The 19782-nt window shown below is 40.2% G+C and overlaps 2 protein-coding genes across 2 annotated transcripts in view; both read left to right on the top strand.

Annotated features, from left to right (window-relative positions):
- Positions 1–5408, top strand: part of tead1a (TEA domain family member 1a) — a 45862-nt gene extending 40454 nt beyond the window's left edge. Inside the window, exon 12 of the mRNA XM_044357066.1 lies at positions 52–5408. Within this exon, the coding sequence (XP_044213001.1) occupies positions 52–165 (114 nt within the window). The 3' untranslated portion in view covers positions 166–5408. The remainder of the gene's footprint in view (positions 1–51) is intronic.
- A 2812-nt stretch (positions 5409–8220) lies between these two features.
- On the top strand, positions 8221–13354 carry rassf10a (Ras association domain family member 10a). The gene has a single exon (XM_044357548.1). It carries the CDS (start codon positions 9058–9060, stop codon positions 10501–10503), a length of 1446 nt encoding a protein of 481 aa, XP_044213483.1. The 5' UTR covers positions 8221–9057; the 3' UTR covers positions 10504–13354.
- The last annotated feature ends 6428 nt before the right edge of the window (positions 13355–19782 follow it).

Raw genomic sequence — 19782 nt, 5'->3', positions numbered from 1 at the left:
TGTGTGTGTGTGTGTGCGTGTGTGTGTGTGTGTGTGTGTGTGTGTGTGTAGGTGGTGAGCAACAGAGACACTCAGGAGACCTTGCTGTGCATGGCTTGTGTGTTTGAGGTGTCCAACAACGAGCACGGAGCACAGCACCACATCTATCGACTCATCAAGGAATAACACATATACACACACACAGACACACACACACACACACACACACATACACACACACATGGCCTTTGCTTGGTGATTAATGGTGACATTGGAGGTGAAATGTCTAAAAACTGAATTCTACAAAAGTGTCTTTCAGCCAAACAGCTCGACTTAGTGAAGAGAGAAAAATGGCTGCATTTTCACTGCTGCTCACGAAAACATCACAATAGTGGGGTAATTTTTAATTAACACCAGATATGACACAGTATGCCGCACAATCCTCCCCAACAGGAGCATTTCAACACAAAACATGAACTCCAACCTGAAGATCAGATGCTCATTAGCTGTAACCAGCGCAGTGGCAGTGCAGCCGTACAAACACTACTCATCAGAATCAACCTGGGTGGTTTTCCCAAGAGCATCCTGACTCTGATATCACCAGAAGATGTCATGTCTCCTGCTAATTGGTTTCTTCCCCTCTTTCTCCTGGTAATTCTGTATTTTTCAGTTCTGATGATGGAAATGAAAGTGGTATTTGTGTCATTTGCTTTTGGGAAACTCAACCCAGGAGAAAAAAAAGACCCTAAATCAAACAATATTCACCCCCTGTGACAAAAAGTGTGTTTGTTATCTGCCAAGATACTGACAGACACTGAAGGTCAGACCCTGTGTATCATCAATAACCAGAGAAGGAAATAACACTACTGCATTATAACATAGTTCCGTATAGAGGTGGTTTTGTACAGATAGCGACCGCAAATTGTGTGAGCTGCATTCTTGCACATAAAAAAAGGTTTGTCCCAAAGAAAAGAAATCAAATTTTTACCTTTTTGTATGTTTTCTTTAAAAAAAAAAGAAAAAAAGAATAGCTTATAAACTTTGGGAAAATGATTATTGATAGTAGCATATAGACTATATTTTAATTCCAGGAACACTATCTGAAATGTATGTTAATAAGGAACTATAAATTAAACAATTCAGGTACCTTTTTGTGCAACAAGTGACTCTTCATTTAGATAAAAATAAATAAGTCAAGACCGTGTTAAAGTTATAATCCTTAAGATTTCAGCCCCTCGTTAATTTGGCAACACTGGTGGTTACAGGTGTTAACAGCAAGTACAGTTTAATCTACAAGTCCTAGAATTCTAGGGGCCGCAAGCAATCACTTTTTAGTAAATACAATTACAAACTGTAGCACTGGATTGCACGCTACATTGTTTCCTGTGAATCTCGTGCATTTGAATCCAATGCGTGAATGGTGGACTCCACCAGTAACAATGAAAGTATGGCATTTAGAGAGGTAATTACTGAATGTAAAAACATTAAATGGCAATTGCAGAAAAAATGCAGACCATGAATAGTATCAAAAACAGCGTTTGATTTCATGTAAATCAAGCTCCAGTGAAACAGAAGTTAGAGTGTCTTTAGCTTCTGTACTGTGACGTATTTCCCAGTGAAACAGAATATTTGAGCGGTGTTACAAGAGGGATTTAAATCAAATCCTTCGCATTTGATTGGACTCCTAAAAAGTGGGCGGGCTTAGAGTTTAGCGCAATATGGAACTGCAGAGAGAAACGGAGCTACAGAGGACTTTTGGCTCCACACACACCTCCCTCACCTGTTGTTAGATCAGGAGGAGGACGAGGGAGAGATGAATGGATTAGTCCTCAGTCTTTTCCTGTCTCTCTCCATATTGCTCTGTTAGCTACTACGACCCACAAATAGTGAAGTGTGGTTTATATATGACCGGTGTGGCTAGCCACTCGCCTAAAGTCACATTTGATTGGATGAACTCTTGTAAACGCCGCTGAGTGCAGGATGAGTCATCAAACATTTGAAACTGTTTTACAGGAAGAGAAAAGACTTTGATGGGATTTTGGTGTAAAAATACTCTTGATTTTTTTTCTTTTTTTTTTTTTTTTTTACGTATATTTGGCATATAACAAGAGAGAAATGAACAATTAACACAGGGACATGGGATTAAAACTGGGAAAATGTATTTTTAATTTCATGGGCCTTTAAGGATTGTAACTTTAATTTGCTTTGTATGATCGGTCCATTGGAAAGCACTGTGAATTTTACAAACTATACAACAAAGTCATTCATGGTGTACAAGGGAAAGAAACTGTTAAAATAAACCTACGATACTCCTCCAAATTAAGCATAGCTTAGTTCAGTATTCTTATACCAGCTAACTTGAGCTTTAATATGTCTGTATTCACTGATGTGTTCGAACCTGAAACTCCATTACATTAATACTGTATTTAAAATGAAGATGGCCCTGATCGTTACTGTATGAGAAGCCCTGGCACCTGTTATTCAGTTTGAGCATGCTCGAAGTCAGGAAAGGTCGTTGAGTGCTCGTTCTGACTCTAGATGACATTTAAATGGTTGAAAACACAGTTCCCTTTATCTTTTTTCTAGTTAGATAATACAGTATACTGTATGTCTGAATAAAAAAGTCATTTATGAAACAGAAACCAAAAACTGTTGATGAAGTGTACTGTAGCAGGTGTCGATCGGTTGTTCGTCCGTGTCATGCTCAGCAGCATGAAGTGCCTTTGGTTGGAAACAGAACTGGACATTTCTGTTCTGTTTCACTGAAGTCCTGATCATTTGAATTGATGATACTGTGTTTATGAAAAGTAAATATAAAGGCATTTTAGAGAAGATGAAGAACTCCTAATTAGGTGTCACATGCCCCAGTAGTCAGTGTCTGAGGGCTCCATATTTAAAGGCTATTCCTTGTTGTAAATGAAGAAAGTCAGCACTGGACCATCCGGATTAATTGTTGTTATGTTGCGCACAATGTAAATGAAACACATTTTTATCCACTTGGTATCTGCAGTAATGCAGCATTTACATGTAGCTGCATTTGTGTATTACATGTATGTATGACGGATTCATGTTGAAACAGCTTGCACACTGAATGTTGTCTGGTGCCTCATTCACAACAATGCAACTGCTTGGGCTTGTTGCTACTGTAAGACCATTTCTAACTAAAGTATCTTCAAAGACTGAAAGCAGGGGGAACAGCTAGCCTGGCTCTGTCACTTCTGGGAGTGTTGTTGTCACCATGAGGTTGCCTGTCACTGTGTCCACTCAAGAAATAGTCCGGCCAATCACCTTCTATAAAACCACAACATGTCCCTTTTACTCTTCAGTTTTTGTACGGATTAAACAAACTAGATATGACCTGTTAATTAGCAAGCTTTAGAAGTGTTTGCAGGCAGACCTTTTTAACTTTTGGACAGAGCCAGGCTAGCTTTTTGCTGACAGTTTTTATGCTAAGCTAAGCTAACCTACTGCTAGCTGTATTAAGAGTTCTAACTCGTCTAACTCTCAGCAAGAAAGCAAACAAGCGTATTTCCCAAAATGTTTAACTATTCTTTTTAAACTGTGTTAAAAATGATTCCAGCTGCTGTTCAAATTTTACAGTATCTTACAATTAGCATCCTACATTGACAAAAAAAAACAAACACCATCAACACCAGGTCCAAGGAAAAAACTTGGGATCTGTTCCAACAAGTAGGTTTACTGAGTTATCTGGATAATTTAAGTTAGACAAAGTTAATATATCTGCTTCTTGAACAGATCACTCTCACAACGTAAACTCACAGAGATCAAAATAAATTGCATGCATGTTAATGAATGAAGCCCTCATGTTTTTAAATATATTACTATAGAATACTGGACGTTGATTGACAAAGTGTGAAGACTGACAGGGTTAATAATCCGGTGTGACCAGCTGGGATGCTATGTGGTGTCCAGAAGATCCAGTAATTTGCAGGAAAAACAACAATCTAACTTGTAGCGACTTTTACCATTTTATCAGCCCTAAAAAGAGTCTTCTTCAGTCATTACTGCTCTTGTTGTTAAATATTCAGTCTATCAAGTACCGACTCAGATCTGACTCATATCCAACTGGTGAGGACTGTCTTTCTACCTTTGGGCTGATAGTTGTTAAATAGTTGTTCCAAAACCACTGTATTTTGACTGTATCTGCTTTCAGACCCCTGAGAGGGTTGAGTCATGGGGGTTACACCCACCTGTCAAACAACACTCAATCATTTCAGGTCAGTCTGACTCAAACTCCAGAGCAGGAAAACCCTGTCCAAAATCCCCCTGCCTCCACTTTCCCAGAGATTTGTCTGACATCACAGTAGTGTTGTTGTTCACAGAAAGACTACACGGCCTTCACACCAGAGTACCAACATGTAACATGTAAGTGATAACCTGACACACAGCTTCGGAGGGGCAGATTTTGCAATAACAGCACTCTGTCTAGACATTATCTACCACCTGCTTACCAAAGACAGTCATCATGTGACACAAAATACGGAGGAAAAGTGATTTATTACAAGCAAGATCATCTTATCTGCTTCTGCCAAAAAAGAGTTCCAATGAGAAGGAGTAGAAACATCTGTAGTTTGTGAGCTACACTGTAAAACTGTATAGATAAAAGAATATTGGAAATTAAGTTTTTGAGAAACTCTTGGCTTTTGTTCTGTTTTTAAAAATATTTAAGTTGATTATCAATCAAAATGTACGTCATTGACCTCAAATATGGACACCTCTTATCATCTCGGTTGGCAGACTGCAGAAGCCCTGTGTGATTTACTGATTTCTGAAAAGGCCCTAAATGTGTGTCAAACATTATAAAGACATCGCTGCAGGGTGTTACTGTCGAATATCCATTCGTTATAATCAACTAGAGAATTTTCTCACACAAATAAAGAAGTTCGTTTGCAAAGTCACTCATAAAGCCGTGTATACATAATGCCTAAAAGTTGTTCAGAAGGTTGCTGAGTTTCCGAATCACCATTGTCTGTGTTGTTAATGTCGTCTCGTATGTGCAAGTTGGATATTTATCTTCTTTTCCGAACCACATGTGGCACAGAAATCCTGTCTGTAATCAATTCCAAAATGGCCTTGAATATTTTTGCCCTGGTGCACGTGCACAATGTCTGTGTGTGCACCGAGGTTTTTTTTGATAAGGTGCTTTGTATAAAGGTGACAATAACGTTTATTACAGATGTTGTGTATATCTTTGATATTCTAATGTTTATCCTATTTTGCGAAGAAGAGAGTACATTTAGGAAAAATCCAAAAGCTAGTAATGTGTGTCTATTGGTACTGCACAGGGTCTGATCTTTGCTTTGTAACTTTTTTCCCCTCATGGCTAAAACATATGTTAGATATTTTCTAGCTTTGTAGAGACTTTGTACGCATATGCTATTCAGTTTAAATAAATGGTCAGTTCCAAATTGTGCTCTTGGGTTGTGTCTTTACTCTTTAGTCCATATTGAAAAATAGTCCAGAGTCTGAACTCTGAATCCACTATGAAAAAAAACTTATTAGACTAAATCACATATATTGTACATCCCTTTATCACATCACTAGCTTATTACAGAGCCATCTCCAGGTCATCTGACAGCTCCATTTATTGATGAAGACAATGAGACGCAGTTGACAGAACAGCCTGACAGATACTGGAATTTTGAAGCCAATTCTGATATTAATATTTTAGTGTTTAAAAACTCTGATAATTGTATCTCCACCAATAGTCATTTGTTCCCCAAAATACATCATAAACAAACACTTTTGCCAAGAATCCCATGAATTTGTTAATTTTATTGCAACAAAGACATGTATTGATCAGAAGATTTTGCTGTCATTAAGTATATATCTTTGGCATTTCTGTACAATTTGTTGTTCTTTATCGGCTTACATACAGTATTGGTGATAAAGTAATATCTGATCAATTAGCCTAGCCATTTTACTGCTCTAACTGTAATTGAAAGCACTCAAACACAGCCAGCACGAGGACCTTAGGCAGGGTTCTGTGCAAACAAGCCTCATAAAGAGCTTCAGCAGGTCAATGTGATGTAGTTTCCTTTATGTACACCAGAGGGAGCCGCAATCAAAGAATTCAACTCAAAGCTCACAGCTCTATATTTTTATTCATGGCATGAAAACTTAAAACACCACTTTCATGCATACATTTGTATAAATAGCTGCAGTCATTCATATTAATCTATTATTGAGATACTGGAATTGTTACCATCTCAGTAAATTTGATACTTTACACTGACTGGTGTTTTGAAACACCACACACCCAAAATATATGATAAGTTTGAAAATTCTGGAGCTGATTTTTTTGATGTGTGATGAGCTCCTTCCTCATTTTTAAAATTCTCCCTACATTGCCTGCGCTTGACAAGCACCTGAATCAATTATGCTGCTGTGCTGAAGACTTCTGATTTCCTTACTTATTAGTGTTTTGGCCATTGGTCACAAAGACATTACTTATAATTAGGCTCAGCTGACACTTACATTTACTATCAACCAGTGACTACCATGTGTTTTTTGGGAGACCAAGTCTTGGCTGATGCTGACAGCATATGTTTGGGTTGGTGGAGGGGCAGAGGCTTGGTTTGTGGTCACATCTCACTGGCACAACACCGAAAACACCAAACCCTTTGACAACCAGTAATGAATCTCCAGGTCAGACAGACGTGATGACCTTACAGGAAATTAAATCAAAGATAAGAAAAACATTCTGCGTTATCTCACATCCCAGACGTACCTGTTGTACTGACAGTCCTCTTTATTCAAATCTAGTGTGTGTGTGTGTGTGTGTGTGTGTATGTGCACATTGATGCATCAAGTATAGTGTCCATGTTAGCATTTCCAGATGGTTTCTAAGTAGTTATTTTACCAACAAACGTGGCCTGATGCATCAGTCTGAGCTGAGGTTACAGTACACAAACAGACTAATGGTGGCTAGTGGAGGATGAACAGTTGCCATTAATGTAACACTCACACACACCAAAACACTCTTAATGCAGATAAATCCTTTTATGAGTTTCACCAACCATATTCTAGGCTGAAATAGTTCAAAGAGCAGATGATGGGTTCAGACTCTCTATGAGAACTCTGCAGGGTGTAATAGATGGATTTCTTTCTGCTTTATGGTCAATCCAGCTGAGCTTTATCATCCTGAAAGGATTTCGCTGTGTGGGGATTATGAAGATGAAACTGTATAACAATGTATGCCGCAGTGTAACACTGCTGAGTAAGAGGTTCATCTGTGTTTTAGCTTTAGTCTGTGGTTCTTCTTGGCTCGTAAGTTGGACTCATTAGTTCTGGTTTGTGTGGGACATCAGGAAAAAACACTTATACTGTAAATACAAGTACAGAATGCAGAGCTGTAGCCATGAATGTGATTCACTCTCTAAAAATATAACTAATGTGTGGTGGCTTTATGAAGGTTTATAGACAATTAAACATGCTCTAAGTGCTGAAAAGGCTTTCCATGAGTTGTTAGTTTGACACTTTCCATGTGGCAACTTACTGCCCCGCAACCCCCAAACAAGACAAAGGTCAGCTGACTTAACTGCAGTAGTGGAATGAGACTAAGTACATTTACTCAAGTACTGTACTTAAGTACAATTTTGAGGGTCTTGTATTTCACTTGAATATTTCCATTTTATGCTGATTGGTACTTCTACTCCACTACACTATAGAGGGAAATATTGTACACAGCTTTAGTTACTAGTTACTTTTCAGATTACAATTTTACATGAAAAAACACATTAAAAGTTTAAATATTAAAGCAGTGGTTTGCAAACGTTTTAGGTTGTGACCTTTTACAAGTTGTGTCTCCTTGTCATATCGGTTCTCACATGGTTCCATTTAAATAACTGTTCAGGGCCTAAAGAGGTAAAACTCCAATATTTCACAAAACACATCAAAGATCAGAGAACAGTCTGAAAAATTAATTTAAATTTGTGTATCAGAACTTTGTAATTAATCATCTTACGACCCTTCAGGTTTATCTGGTGACACTGTCGTTAAAACTGGCTCCTTATTTCTTCATATACTGTTGGTTAGATTATATCTATAAAAATGCATCATATTTTATAAATTCATCCTAATATCTGGATGAAAAATCTTAATACCCAGATTAATTTAACTAATAGCCATGACAAGTAGTGACGTATGAAGAAGCATACAAGCAAACACAAGTAGCCTACAAGTACCTCAAAACATGTATTTAAATGACATACTTTCATCTTGACACCCTAACACTCAACCTTGACAGAAAAAAATGGGATAAGTGTGCAAATGACAAAGGTTAAAAGCGGAATCTGGCAGATTTGGGATCTTGAAGTTTGCAAATAATCAATCTCTTTGTAAAATGAAGCAATTAGTGTGACTTGACCTGGTCCTCACATCCACCTCAAACTCACCAAAGGCTAATGTATGTTTGTTGGTGCAGTTTTCCGTGCGTGAGAAGTGAAAAAAGTGTGTGTGTTACAGAGAGAAAGAGAGAGAGAGAGAGAGAGAGAGAGAGAGAGAGAGAGAGAGAGAGAGAGAGAGAGAGAGGAGGGGAGGCGTGTCCCAGCCGTTACAGCACCCTCCTGTTTTGTCCCGCACGCAGCAGAGCAGTCTGTCCTGACACAAGGACGCACCTCTCCTCTCCTCCTCCTCCTCCTCTCCTCCTCCTCTCCTCTCCGGAGCCGTGCTGAGATCAATCTGCCGGGGAGAGAGGGATGAGGTCCCGTCCAGAGAAGACGGCAGTCAGCCCGGAAAGCGAACACTGGAAAAATATGAATGGATGTAATTTGTTTAAAGACAACTGTGTCAGTCCTTCAGCGGTCGACAAGGTTACATGTTGGGACTTCTGAACGCAGTTAAAGTGGGAGCTGATAAGCAGCGACGGGAGTGCAGACGTTAACGTTATGTTTTGGATTTGTTTGTTTTTCTTCAACTGATTTCAAATCTTTACATATTTCACTACAAATGGAGTCAGACATCTAAAGATTAATTTCGTCTCTTTTACCTGCTGAGTCGCCTCAGACAAACACTGAGAGGAGTCGCTGAAGCAACTTTTTCAGAGTTGAGCCGGAGATGGAGCCGGAGGAAGGAAAGATCTCGGTGTGGGTCTGTCGGGAGGAGAAACTAGTCTCCGGGCTGACGAAGCGCACCACCTGCGCCGACGTGGTCAAAGTCCTGCTGGAGGACCAGAACCTGCGGCAGGGCGCCTCTGCCGCGATGCTGTCCGGCTCCCCTCAGTCCTACTGCGTGGTGGAGAAATGGAGGGGCTTCGAGAGGATTTTACCCAACAAGACCAAAATCCTCCGGCTCTGGAGCGCCTGGGGAGACGAGCAGGAGAACGTCCGCTTCGTCCTAGTGAAGAACGAGGCTTCGCTGCCCAACAACGGTCCACGTAGCGCCGAGGCCCGAGTGGTCCAGAGCCGGGACAGCGGAGGTCCGGGCGGGGTGCTCAAGGGCACCGCCAAGACCTGCTGGACCGCCGCGGCCGCTGCCGCCAACCTGTCCCAGGAGAAACAGAGGCGCATAGTCAGGAAGGCATTCAGGAAGTTGGATAAGATGAACAAAAAGAAAGAGCAGGCTGTTTCTAAAGATAAGAGTTCTGTGGAGAAGATGGAGACGCTGGTTCACCTGGTCATTTCCCAGGACCACACGATCCGCCAGCAGATCCAGAGGATCAAGGAGCTGGACCGGGAGATCGAGCGGTACGAGGCCAAAGTGCACTTCGACCGCATCAAGAGACACGGGGTGAACTATGTGCAGGACACATACATGGTGGACTCCTCGGACGCTTCCGCTCCTTCGGACTGTAAGCGCAAAGCGGAGCGTCAGGACGCGCGGTGCACGGCGGAGGCGCTCGCGCAGTTCGAGGAGTACGCGCGCCGGTGCGAGGAGGTGGTACGGCTGCAGGAGGAGCTGACGGAGCGCGAGGCGCTCGTGGAGAGCATCACCGGGGAGATCCAGGAGGAGCTCAACCGGCGGTGGATGAAGCGGCGGCGCGAAGAGAGAGGAGCGGAAGCGGCGAAGGACGCAGACAGCGTAACGGAGGAGGTGTGTCTGGCCGCGTCTGCCGCTCCAGAAGTGGAGCCAGATGTTGAGAGTCTGTCCGACAACGAGCTCGTGCTGGAGGAGGAGAGGATCAAAACGCAGCTGGATACCAGTCTGTACATCGGCCTGCGGCTGAAGACAGACCTGGACGCCATCAGGGGGGACTTGGACCTGAGTCTGGCACTCTGGGAGACCAAGGAGAGTGAACTGCTGGATCTACTGGCCAAAGTGGAAACCATGGAGATAGAGCAGGAGAACAACAAACTGACTGATGATGGGAAGGGAGAGCTGGGTGCAGTGAGTGCTGAGACTGAGCCTGCGTCAGCGTCAGCAGAGAAGAGCAGCGTCTGGGTGGAGAAGGCCAGAGGTCTGTCAAAGGCCTGCAGCACAAATGATGAGGACTCAGACACGGGTCTGAGCTCCATGCACAGCCAAGACTCTGACAACCCGCCTGTGTGTGAGTCGCTAGTATAGACTGACTCACTGTGGATGGAAGCATGTTGGACTTTTATGCAATTCAAAGCCACAAACTCAGGGGCAGAGAAATCAGTGTTGGCAATACTGGGAGATGTTCCTCCCTACCCAAATGCACCTCAGTACGGAAACTGTAATTCTATAGCAATAATTCCTGTATGTAGTCGTTGCACAATAAGCTAGAAGGGACGGCATGCTTAGAGGTTTGATAGGCCATGCTGCTCCATAGCTGACCCAGACTTTTGACCTCCACGAGGTGAGTCAACAAAGTACCATTTAGTAGGAGAAAAAGCCTAGAAGAGTATTAAAATAAGCCACTTATTATCTGTAGTCTTCAATGAGAAACTAACTTTAAGGTATACTTGTCCGCAGGTTTACAAAGAGTTAATAACAGCTTGCTTTTGTCAGGAGACAGTCAGATTTTTTGCTGAAGTGATTGCAAGGCAAGGCTGAGTGTTGTTTCAAAGGCACTCTGAAAGTAGGCCTAATGGCCGTAAACAGACAGGTTTCCTTTAAAAGGTCAACATCAAGTCTGCTATCCATCGCTACACAGATAGACAGGTCAGCTATAAACATGCTAATAAAGCTCAAACAAATACATAATAAAAGTTTGATCAATTTACTTAAGCCACTTCAAAGTAAGATTGGATTTTTGTACAAAATAAAACTGGAATTCAGCACTGCTCAGAGTTCTGAATTTAATCAATTGTTTAAAAACAGAAAACTGGAGACTTTGTGAACTGGAATAGAAACACTGATCCCTGTCCTGCCTGCTAAGCAGAGTTGATATTGTCCTCAGTATAAATGTAATGTCTGTCTCTTAAGCACAAAAAAATTCATATTTATTTAATCCAGTTTTAGAGCTGGATGGAAGATCAGCTACTGTACTTTGTCCTGTACTTGGTCAACACAGGTTGGATTTGAACATGAAACATGGTTCCTGGTTCTCTTTGTCATCGCAGCTCTTTTGTGACAGTTTCATGGCTGTTTAAAGCAATGGTTCCCAACATTTTTGGCTTGTGACCCTTTAAAATAATACAAAGTTAACTCACAACCCATCAAACTCATCAAAGGTTACATATTTCTATGAGCTGTGAGCATTACAAGGAAGCAAAGAGTGATTTTCCTCTGCTCTGATTGTTTGATTTGAGTACTTAAAACTATCCAGTATTTGATGAAAAAAAAAGAATCAAAGATAGATTTTTTTATAGAACAGCAAAAAAACATCAACCCTAAATTGTTTAAAACAGGGAAAGAGTTGATTCATGGTAGTATCTTCATGATGAAACAGCTGTAGAAAAATCAGGTCAGAGCCAAAACAACAGAATTTTTGGCTCTTATTTAAAGGGGTACTCCACTGATTTAGTATTGCACATTCATAAAGTTGGGGGAATCAAGAGACAAAAAAGAGAATTAAAAATAGAATAGTTGAAACTCGGCTTTCGGTCCCTAGTATGGATCAAACTCCAAAAACACTACAGCCTACATTTCCCATAATGCAACTGGATAGAATTTGACTCCCCTGCCTCTTAAATGCCCACCTCTTTCAAACCTCGCACCTTCAGTTTGTAACACTAGCTTTCTCTTGAAAATATCAAAGCCAGAGCTTTAGATAAACATTACCCTGATGACATCATCAGGGTTATTTTTGGTGTGCTCCCTCCAGAAGTCATAATACAACTGTTTTCACAAGCTGATTAGTATTTCTCATGAAGAATAAACTGAACTTCATTTGAAGAATTGTTGGAGTGACTCTTAAATCTGGGATTTGATAATTGTTGTGGCTGTTGGCTTGTTTCTCTGAGAAGCATCTTATTCAGCCTAAATCAATGTGGACAGACAAGAAAAGCCTCATGTTTATATCATAGCTCAAGCTAAGGAATTATTTCCTCATATCTCGGATGGCACAAGTAATAATGAGTAAACAAACAAGAGACCACACATTAGATATCTACTGAGTAGAAGTCAATAGTTCAGGATATACTGTATGTTTATTGTCTAATCAACACATGTATACTAACATCCTATGGAAAGATCAAACCTGAAATTTACATTAGAAGTCGTGTTTTTGGCGTCCTTGGCTTTCCATACGTAACTGACTTGATAATACAGTGAGTCTCATTTCCAGTGTTGAAGAAATTTGTTTCACTTATTTAGAGGTATGTCCTTCTATCTAGGTCTTTAAAATGTTGCCAGTTCTTTACTCTTGAGTCCATCTGTGAGTACAAACACCTGTAACATTAGATTCGAAGATGCTTTTGAGAGAAACGGCCCCATTCAGTAATCCCACAGTCCCTGCTGTACACTGTGACATTAAGGGGAAGTATTTTAAGCCTCTGTTCACTTTTCACATCCTAGAAATAGTTGCTGCAAAGCACTATTAGCTGTGCTCTCTGCACACTTGCCCAGCAACTGCATAGACAACAGAACATAAAACAGGAGCTAGTAGAATACATTATTTCCAGATCATCCTTTAACTAAATCACTCATGCTGTATTTTTGTCAGGCTGTTGTGATGTCAAATCATACATGTTTGACTTTGTCCAACTAAAATGGTGAGAAGTAATAACTCTGTAACACCTAGAAGAGACTGATGATACTGTTTCTGTGGAGTTAGCTGTTAACTGTAACCAAATACCAAAATTACCTGTGTGTAGCTAATTTATGTCACTTGATCAGGGACAGTTTGGACGTCTCGGTCCACGACATTTAGCAAGCATTCTCTGGATAGATGGCTCTAGATCAGCAACTCTGAGGCTTAATGTACACTCAGATGCACTGTGGCTGCATCGTAACGCCAGTCTGCACATTATTACACGACTGTTAGTGTTGAAATAAACAGCAAAACCTATTTGGCTTGTAGTGTGACTTTATTCAGTGTGATTGACTGAGAACATTGTTATGTGTGAGCAGCTCATTGTTTTCACACCTCGGTTAAGAGTCGGCATCCCCCCACGGCTAAACATCTTCTCCTCACACAGGTTTGAGGTTTCATGTACGGCTTCTGGATGGAAAGATAGTTTGCATACCTGTGGGTTGCAGTGCTTTACAGTGAAAACTGTGTGTGTGTGAACATGAGTGTGTTTTTGCATGTGTGCATATTGCCTCCTCTGTCATATTTGTCATGCATAGTTGTGTTTAATTGCTGCTTCCTGATTGCTCTTGCATGAACTTCTGCATTAATTATGACAGGATGAAACAGAGATGGACAGGATGTACAGAGCAAAGCTCCACAGCTCAAGTTACCATCTAGTAACACATACCGTCACACGTCCCTAGGGTGGCGTCAGTTCACCCGAGTTACAAAGAACATATTTTCTCACTTAGCCCTGCTAGTGTCTAACTATGCAGGTAGTTTGGGTTTATTTGTCCAGGTGAGATATCTGTCTCTGAGTTTTCTGCATCCACCCAAATTAATGGAGGTAAATGGAATCTAATTAATGATGCTAACAGCAATGATAAACGACAATGACAATGCTGTGGACAGTTTTCGGTTAACTACTTTCTACTGAAGAGACAGGGAGGTCTGTGGATAATCCAGATTAAAAGTGATGCCCCATCCTCCACCTCCATAAACGTATGGTTATCTACAGACTGACTGCAGTGTATTTAGACCAGCAAAAAGTAAATGAATAAAGAACTGAGACTGGATATTGATATTGGCTATATGATAGCTTATACTGTATTTATAGTATTGTTGTTTCATTTAGCAAATATGTAAATATGTAGTTTGAATTAAAAAATATTATTGATTTAATATCTGATCAAAGAATAAATAGATTAACCAAAGAATCAAGCAAGAGGAGAGAGAGATGGGTATGACATGCAATGAGGATCACCTGCCAGACTCAAACCAGGGATGTTGGGGATATGTGTGGCATGTGCAGTAACCATTCAGCTACCAGATGCTCTGGAAATTATACTTTAAGAAAAATGTATTGAAATCGATGAAAATTTCAAATAATAAGGGAGTGGATGGTGTGGTGGCATTTTGGAGACTTGGACATGTTACCTCAGTATTTTGAAAATCTTGGGCCCTGCTCAGATCTGAAAACCAAAACTATCACTACAGGTAAGTGTATCTAGCCATATGACATAGGTTCTCCAACCTCATGATCAGTGTGAAACATTAACTGTTTTTTTTTTTCATAATTAGTTCCATTACAGCATATTATTCATTTGAAATGGCAGCAGTGCTGATAGCACATAACTCAGATCCTCTCTAGCTGTCTGTGTATTTTATAGTAGGCCCTACACACTTTTGTTAACTGCTCAGTTTAGATGCACACTCCTCTTTCATGACGTGAAGGGACGCACAATCCTCTCAGGTGATAAATCACTTCTCTAACTGACAGCATCACTGACAAGTCAAATGTACTTAAGCTATTGGCTCTTCAGTCTGACAGCTCCAGATATTTCTACTAGCAAAGGTTGTGATTTTGTGCATGTTTTCCTTGTTCAGCAGTGCATCTCTCAGATGATAATGCCTCACCCTGTTGTTCTGAACCATGTCTGGCATATATAGCATTATTACATAGCCTGTGTTTACAGAGTAAGCCTGCCAGTGGGGAAAAGCTCTTATAAGTGCAGAGAGTAAAACTCAAATACAGTAAATGTTTACCCAACAGGCCCTGAGCATTATGAGCATCAGTGGGGGAATTCCTGCAAAGTGTGAGTGTGTAAGGAGAAAACAGGAGGATGAGTACACTCCTGGGGCCAGATGCAGAAATGATGCATACACACAAAAACATGCATATGCCATCCCTGCACATAAACTGGTATTTATAAAAGCAGAATGTGCAGTTAGAGTATGCGCACTTCACGCATTCTTCAGACCAGACGTACACATGTTTTTCTAAAGTGATCTGAGGGTGATGTGATGAGCTGGAGATGAAACATAAAGTGAGAGATGGAATCTTTTAGTAAAACATTGTTTGTTTAGGTTGATAACCAGCTGATTGTGTGATTTTTTTTGTGTTTACACAGAAATTTGTAAAATGCCAATCAAAGGCACATTTACACACGTAACAATCATTTTTGTGTGATTCATTTTATCATCCTTTCAATTTACAGAGGAGTCAACATTGTAATTTCCTGATAATATTCTTTTTTATTTTAGTTGTGACACAGCTTGTAAAGTCTGTTTGATTTGAGAACTACAACTAATCATTGATTAAATTTTTTAGATCACTGCTGATGATGGTTTACACTCCATGTAATGAATTAATGACATGAACGGTATAAAGAGCTGCACAGCCGTGTGTAATGGTTGTGTATAATGACAGCTGTTCTGCTGTTGGAGAACCTGCCGGTGCAAAACAATCTGTCAAACTACACTTCTTCTTTCCTGTTTGTTCCATTGACAGGTGTCCAGACTGGTGGAGCAGGTGGCAAATTGATATGAAACCGGCTGGTTCAGGGTGTGTCTTCATCCATTTATGGATAATTGTGGGAGTGGAAATGAGGCTTGTGCACGTGCGCCCAGTTACTCAATGTCTGAGATTTATAAAACAGAAGCATGAGTACGCACAGCTTTATAAATCTGATGAAAAGAATGCGTCTGCATATTTCTGGCTTTGTGTGTACACACAGTTTTAGTCATGAATCTACACAGAATTTTATGCATGTGGCCCCTGGAAGATACAATAAGAATGAGGGAAGACCACATTTGAGCCACTTCAAGTAAAATGTGTATGAACGACTAGAAGTTGTTGTGTTGATGATGTGTTTCACGTGGCTGCAGCAGCAACACAGTGAATCCCTGAGAGTCTACATCCAGCAAAAGCTATCGCAAACTTTCACATCGTCAGTAGCATGTTGTACCCGAGGGAACGTCTGACAGCTCAGTCAGCCTGCTGATCTCTAGCGCATGTAAAAGTGTCACTCAATATACCTGCTGTCATCTGAAACCACCTGTTTCATTCCTACACTGACTGCTTGTTAAAGGATCTAGGATCTCATTCACTAGTTGTTAAATTCATCAGTAGCACTTGAGTTCATCCGTTTTGGACTGACGTAAACATGTAGATGTTTGAGTGATGCACGCTGGCAGTTGATACTCACTTTCTCCTGTGTCTTCAGTGGCAGATTGCGATCCAGTTACAGTAAAGTTCATTTGATATCAATCGTCTCATCCTTCTCCTCTTCGCTTTCTCGCTCTGTCTGCTTTCCTCACTGCTCTTTTGCTCTTATCAGCCTCCTCAGGTGACAGGTACTCTAAAGTCATGATCAGTGCAAAGAGAATGAAGACAAACTCAAGTAATGTTAATACGAGTTAATGTTTGTACACAGATGTATGCTTTAAAGGAATAGTTCAACATTTGGAAAGTTGGTGGGCTTATTTTTCTCTTTGTATAGTACTAACTGCTTCCCCCTGGGTTACGTCTCTATGCTAAGCTAATTCAAAGGATAAGTTCACAATTTTTGAAGTCTGTCTCCATATCAGCTATTAGAAAATTCCTTCTAAATGCAATTTCAATGTAATCTGTGCAAAATTAATTCTTAAATTCAGCTGAAGCTAATATGAGGCTTAAGCAGTCAGAAATAGTCCAATGAAGTGTGCATCTTCCAAAGTTACAACCCTTTTTGGAACAAAATGACTGTGTCTCCCTTGTCAGTATGAGGGATAGTAACTAGTATATTATGTTCCCCATGACCTGCACTGAAATTGCATCACATTCAGTTTGGAAGGAAGGGACATTTATACCAAAAACAGTTTCAATGTATAAATAGACATGTCAGTATTGCTTTGAGACAGACCTGAAAAAATGTGAACCTATCCTTTCATTCACAAACTTGAGAGTGGTATTGATCCTCTTATCTCACTCTCAAGATGTTGAACTGTTCCTTTAATTCATGCAGTACATTGTTTTTCTTGTCAAGTCTTGGATCTCATACTGTTTTTCATATGGTGCCACACTGCACTTAGATTGCTGCTGCAAAGGTCAAACTCAAAGCACTTTAAAAGGCATAGAAAGTAAAAATAAAATAGACTTGAAAATAGACTTTCAAACACGTTGAAAGGCAGATGTAAAAGGTTTGTAGTTTCATCCGTCACAGTGAACAGAGTCTTTAGTCAGCTTAGATTCATGCCAGTAACAATGAAGTCAAATAGTTGTCAGTTTCCACAGAGAATAGAGAGACAAAGTATTAAAATGTCCACAGAAGCTTCTCAAACCATGATTCCTGCATCTTCTCTGCTGTAAAAAGAGGTACGCTCAGTGTGTTCCAACAGCTCTTATTTCCACCGAAATATGGCTAAACACACAGCTTCTGTTTCCATTTGCATGCACATAAATTTTTCCCCCACTGTGTAAACTGATCACCATCAGAATCCACTGTTATTGACATGTATCCAAGTTGACCACAGCTGCCGTTGTGAAGAAATGGAAGTATTCTGTGATGGCTACTAACTACATAGATTTATGTGTGTGTGCATGTGTGTTTGACCTCATGGTGCCATGCTTGGCATAGGCAGTGTGAGACCATTTCTTTTCTACTCAAAACACTGGAATTTATGTAACTTGACATTAGGCTGCAGGGGATGCTTTGTGTGTGTGTGTCTGTGTATGTGTGTGAGAGATAAATAGAGACAAACAGAGATAAAGAGACAGGATGAGAGAGCAATATGTTCAGGTTATGCAACCTTGTTAGAGTATTTTTTGTAAGCGCGCGTGTGTGTGAGATAGACCCCCTGGTGCTGTGTTTGGCAGAAACACTGTGGAGCAGTATGAGGCCAGTTAGCAGCAGCTGCTCACATCTTTCTACCAAAAACACTGCAGTTTATATAATCAGACCTGGAAACACACGCTGCGTGGGAAACATAGTGTATGTGTGTGTGAGTGTGTGTGTCTGTGTACACATCGGTTGAGTGGTAATATAACTTAGCAGCTTATGTCCTGTATACGCATATTTTGTGTATGTGTGAGTGCATTAATGTGCAAGCGCTTACGGCTGAGTGCACTTCACAATAATGTGTGCATTTTTATGTTTTGAGTTACAAGAAAGGGTTTTAATTTGAAGCTTGTGAATGTCGTCAAACATTGAAATATGGTGTCTCCCTACTTTCAAATCAGTAAGTCAAAAAATGTAATGAATCCTTGGAAAACTTAATGTCCAAATTCATTTTAAGGATCTAACAGTCAAAAATAGTCCCTCTGTTTTAATTTAGTGGAACACTTCAAAAGGTGTTAAAGGGTTATAATTATTTCTGGTGAAAAAATACATCTACAGTACTGCTTATTGAACACATCTCCCATCACTCACATACATGTATTTTCTATACATTTCAGTGTTTCACATTGAATAACTGCCAGCTGTATATCTTAAGTTGAAGGGTTTTGGATTACATCAAATCCTTGCAGGCAACATGTGGTCATGTCTGTAGTGACATCATCAGAAACACATCAGAGCACGTCAACTAAAATGAATGATACAAAGGAAGTGACCTCTTCAATTAAAAAAACAACAACAAATGTTTAATAAGATGTGGCCTGTATGGGTCTTACAGGAGGTTTAGACAATGCTTTGATTTTGATTTTTTCTCCAAGATGTTTGCATGCAGGAAGCACAAGATCTAGCAGGGACATGTGGATGATTTAAAGGAATAGTTTGATATTTTGGTAAGTAAACCAGCTCTCCTTCTTTCTCAGAGTTTGATAAGAAGATTGATATCATGCTGATGGGTTTCCCAAAAATATGAGGCTACACATTAGACAGTTAGCTTAGCTTCACTTCGCATGCAAGACTGGAAACAGGAGGAAACAGCTAGCCTAGCTCCTACCAGCACCTCTAAAGCACACTACACTACTTGGACAGTGCCTGGCTAGCTGTTTCCCCCTGTTTCTAGTCTTTATGCTAAGCTAAGCTAACCGGCTGCTGGCTGTAGCTTCATATTTAATGGACAGACATGAGACATCTGACTCTCAAGCAAGAAAACATGTTTCCTAAAATGTTGAACCATTGTTTTAAATATTCCCATTACAAAACATGTGTAATGCATAATACATGACATGTTATGCAAATACATTACTCTGAATGATGTGAAGATGATAAACTCAAGCTAAAGGTCTGTAAAGCTGGCAAAACTTATGGAGCACAGTTAGTGAGTGTACTGTCATTGTTAGTGCAAATAATGCAAATCAAAGTTGCAACTAATGATTATGTTCATTGTTGATTAATTTGTCAATTATATATTTGATTAATTGATTAATTGTCCATAAAATTTCAAAAGTAGTGATGTGTGACATCTTCTGCTCTTTTGTGTGACCAACTGTCCAA

This window comes from Thunnus albacares, chromosome 7 (genome assembly GCF_914725855.1).
Source record: "Thunnus albacares chromosome 7, fThuAlb1.1, whole genome shotgun sequence".
NCBI classification, from domain to species: Eukaryota; Metazoa; Chordata; class Actinopteri; order Scombriformes; family Scombridae; genus Thunnus; species Thunnus albacares.
This window is presented reverse-complemented; position numbering and strand designations above follow the sequence as displayed.

What these genes read in the sequence shown, in the direction of transcription:
- rassf10a (XM_044357548.1), top strand. Translation starts at nt 9,058, where the DNA reads ATGGAGCCGGAGGAAGGAAAGATCTCGGTGTGGGTCTGTCGGGAGGAG.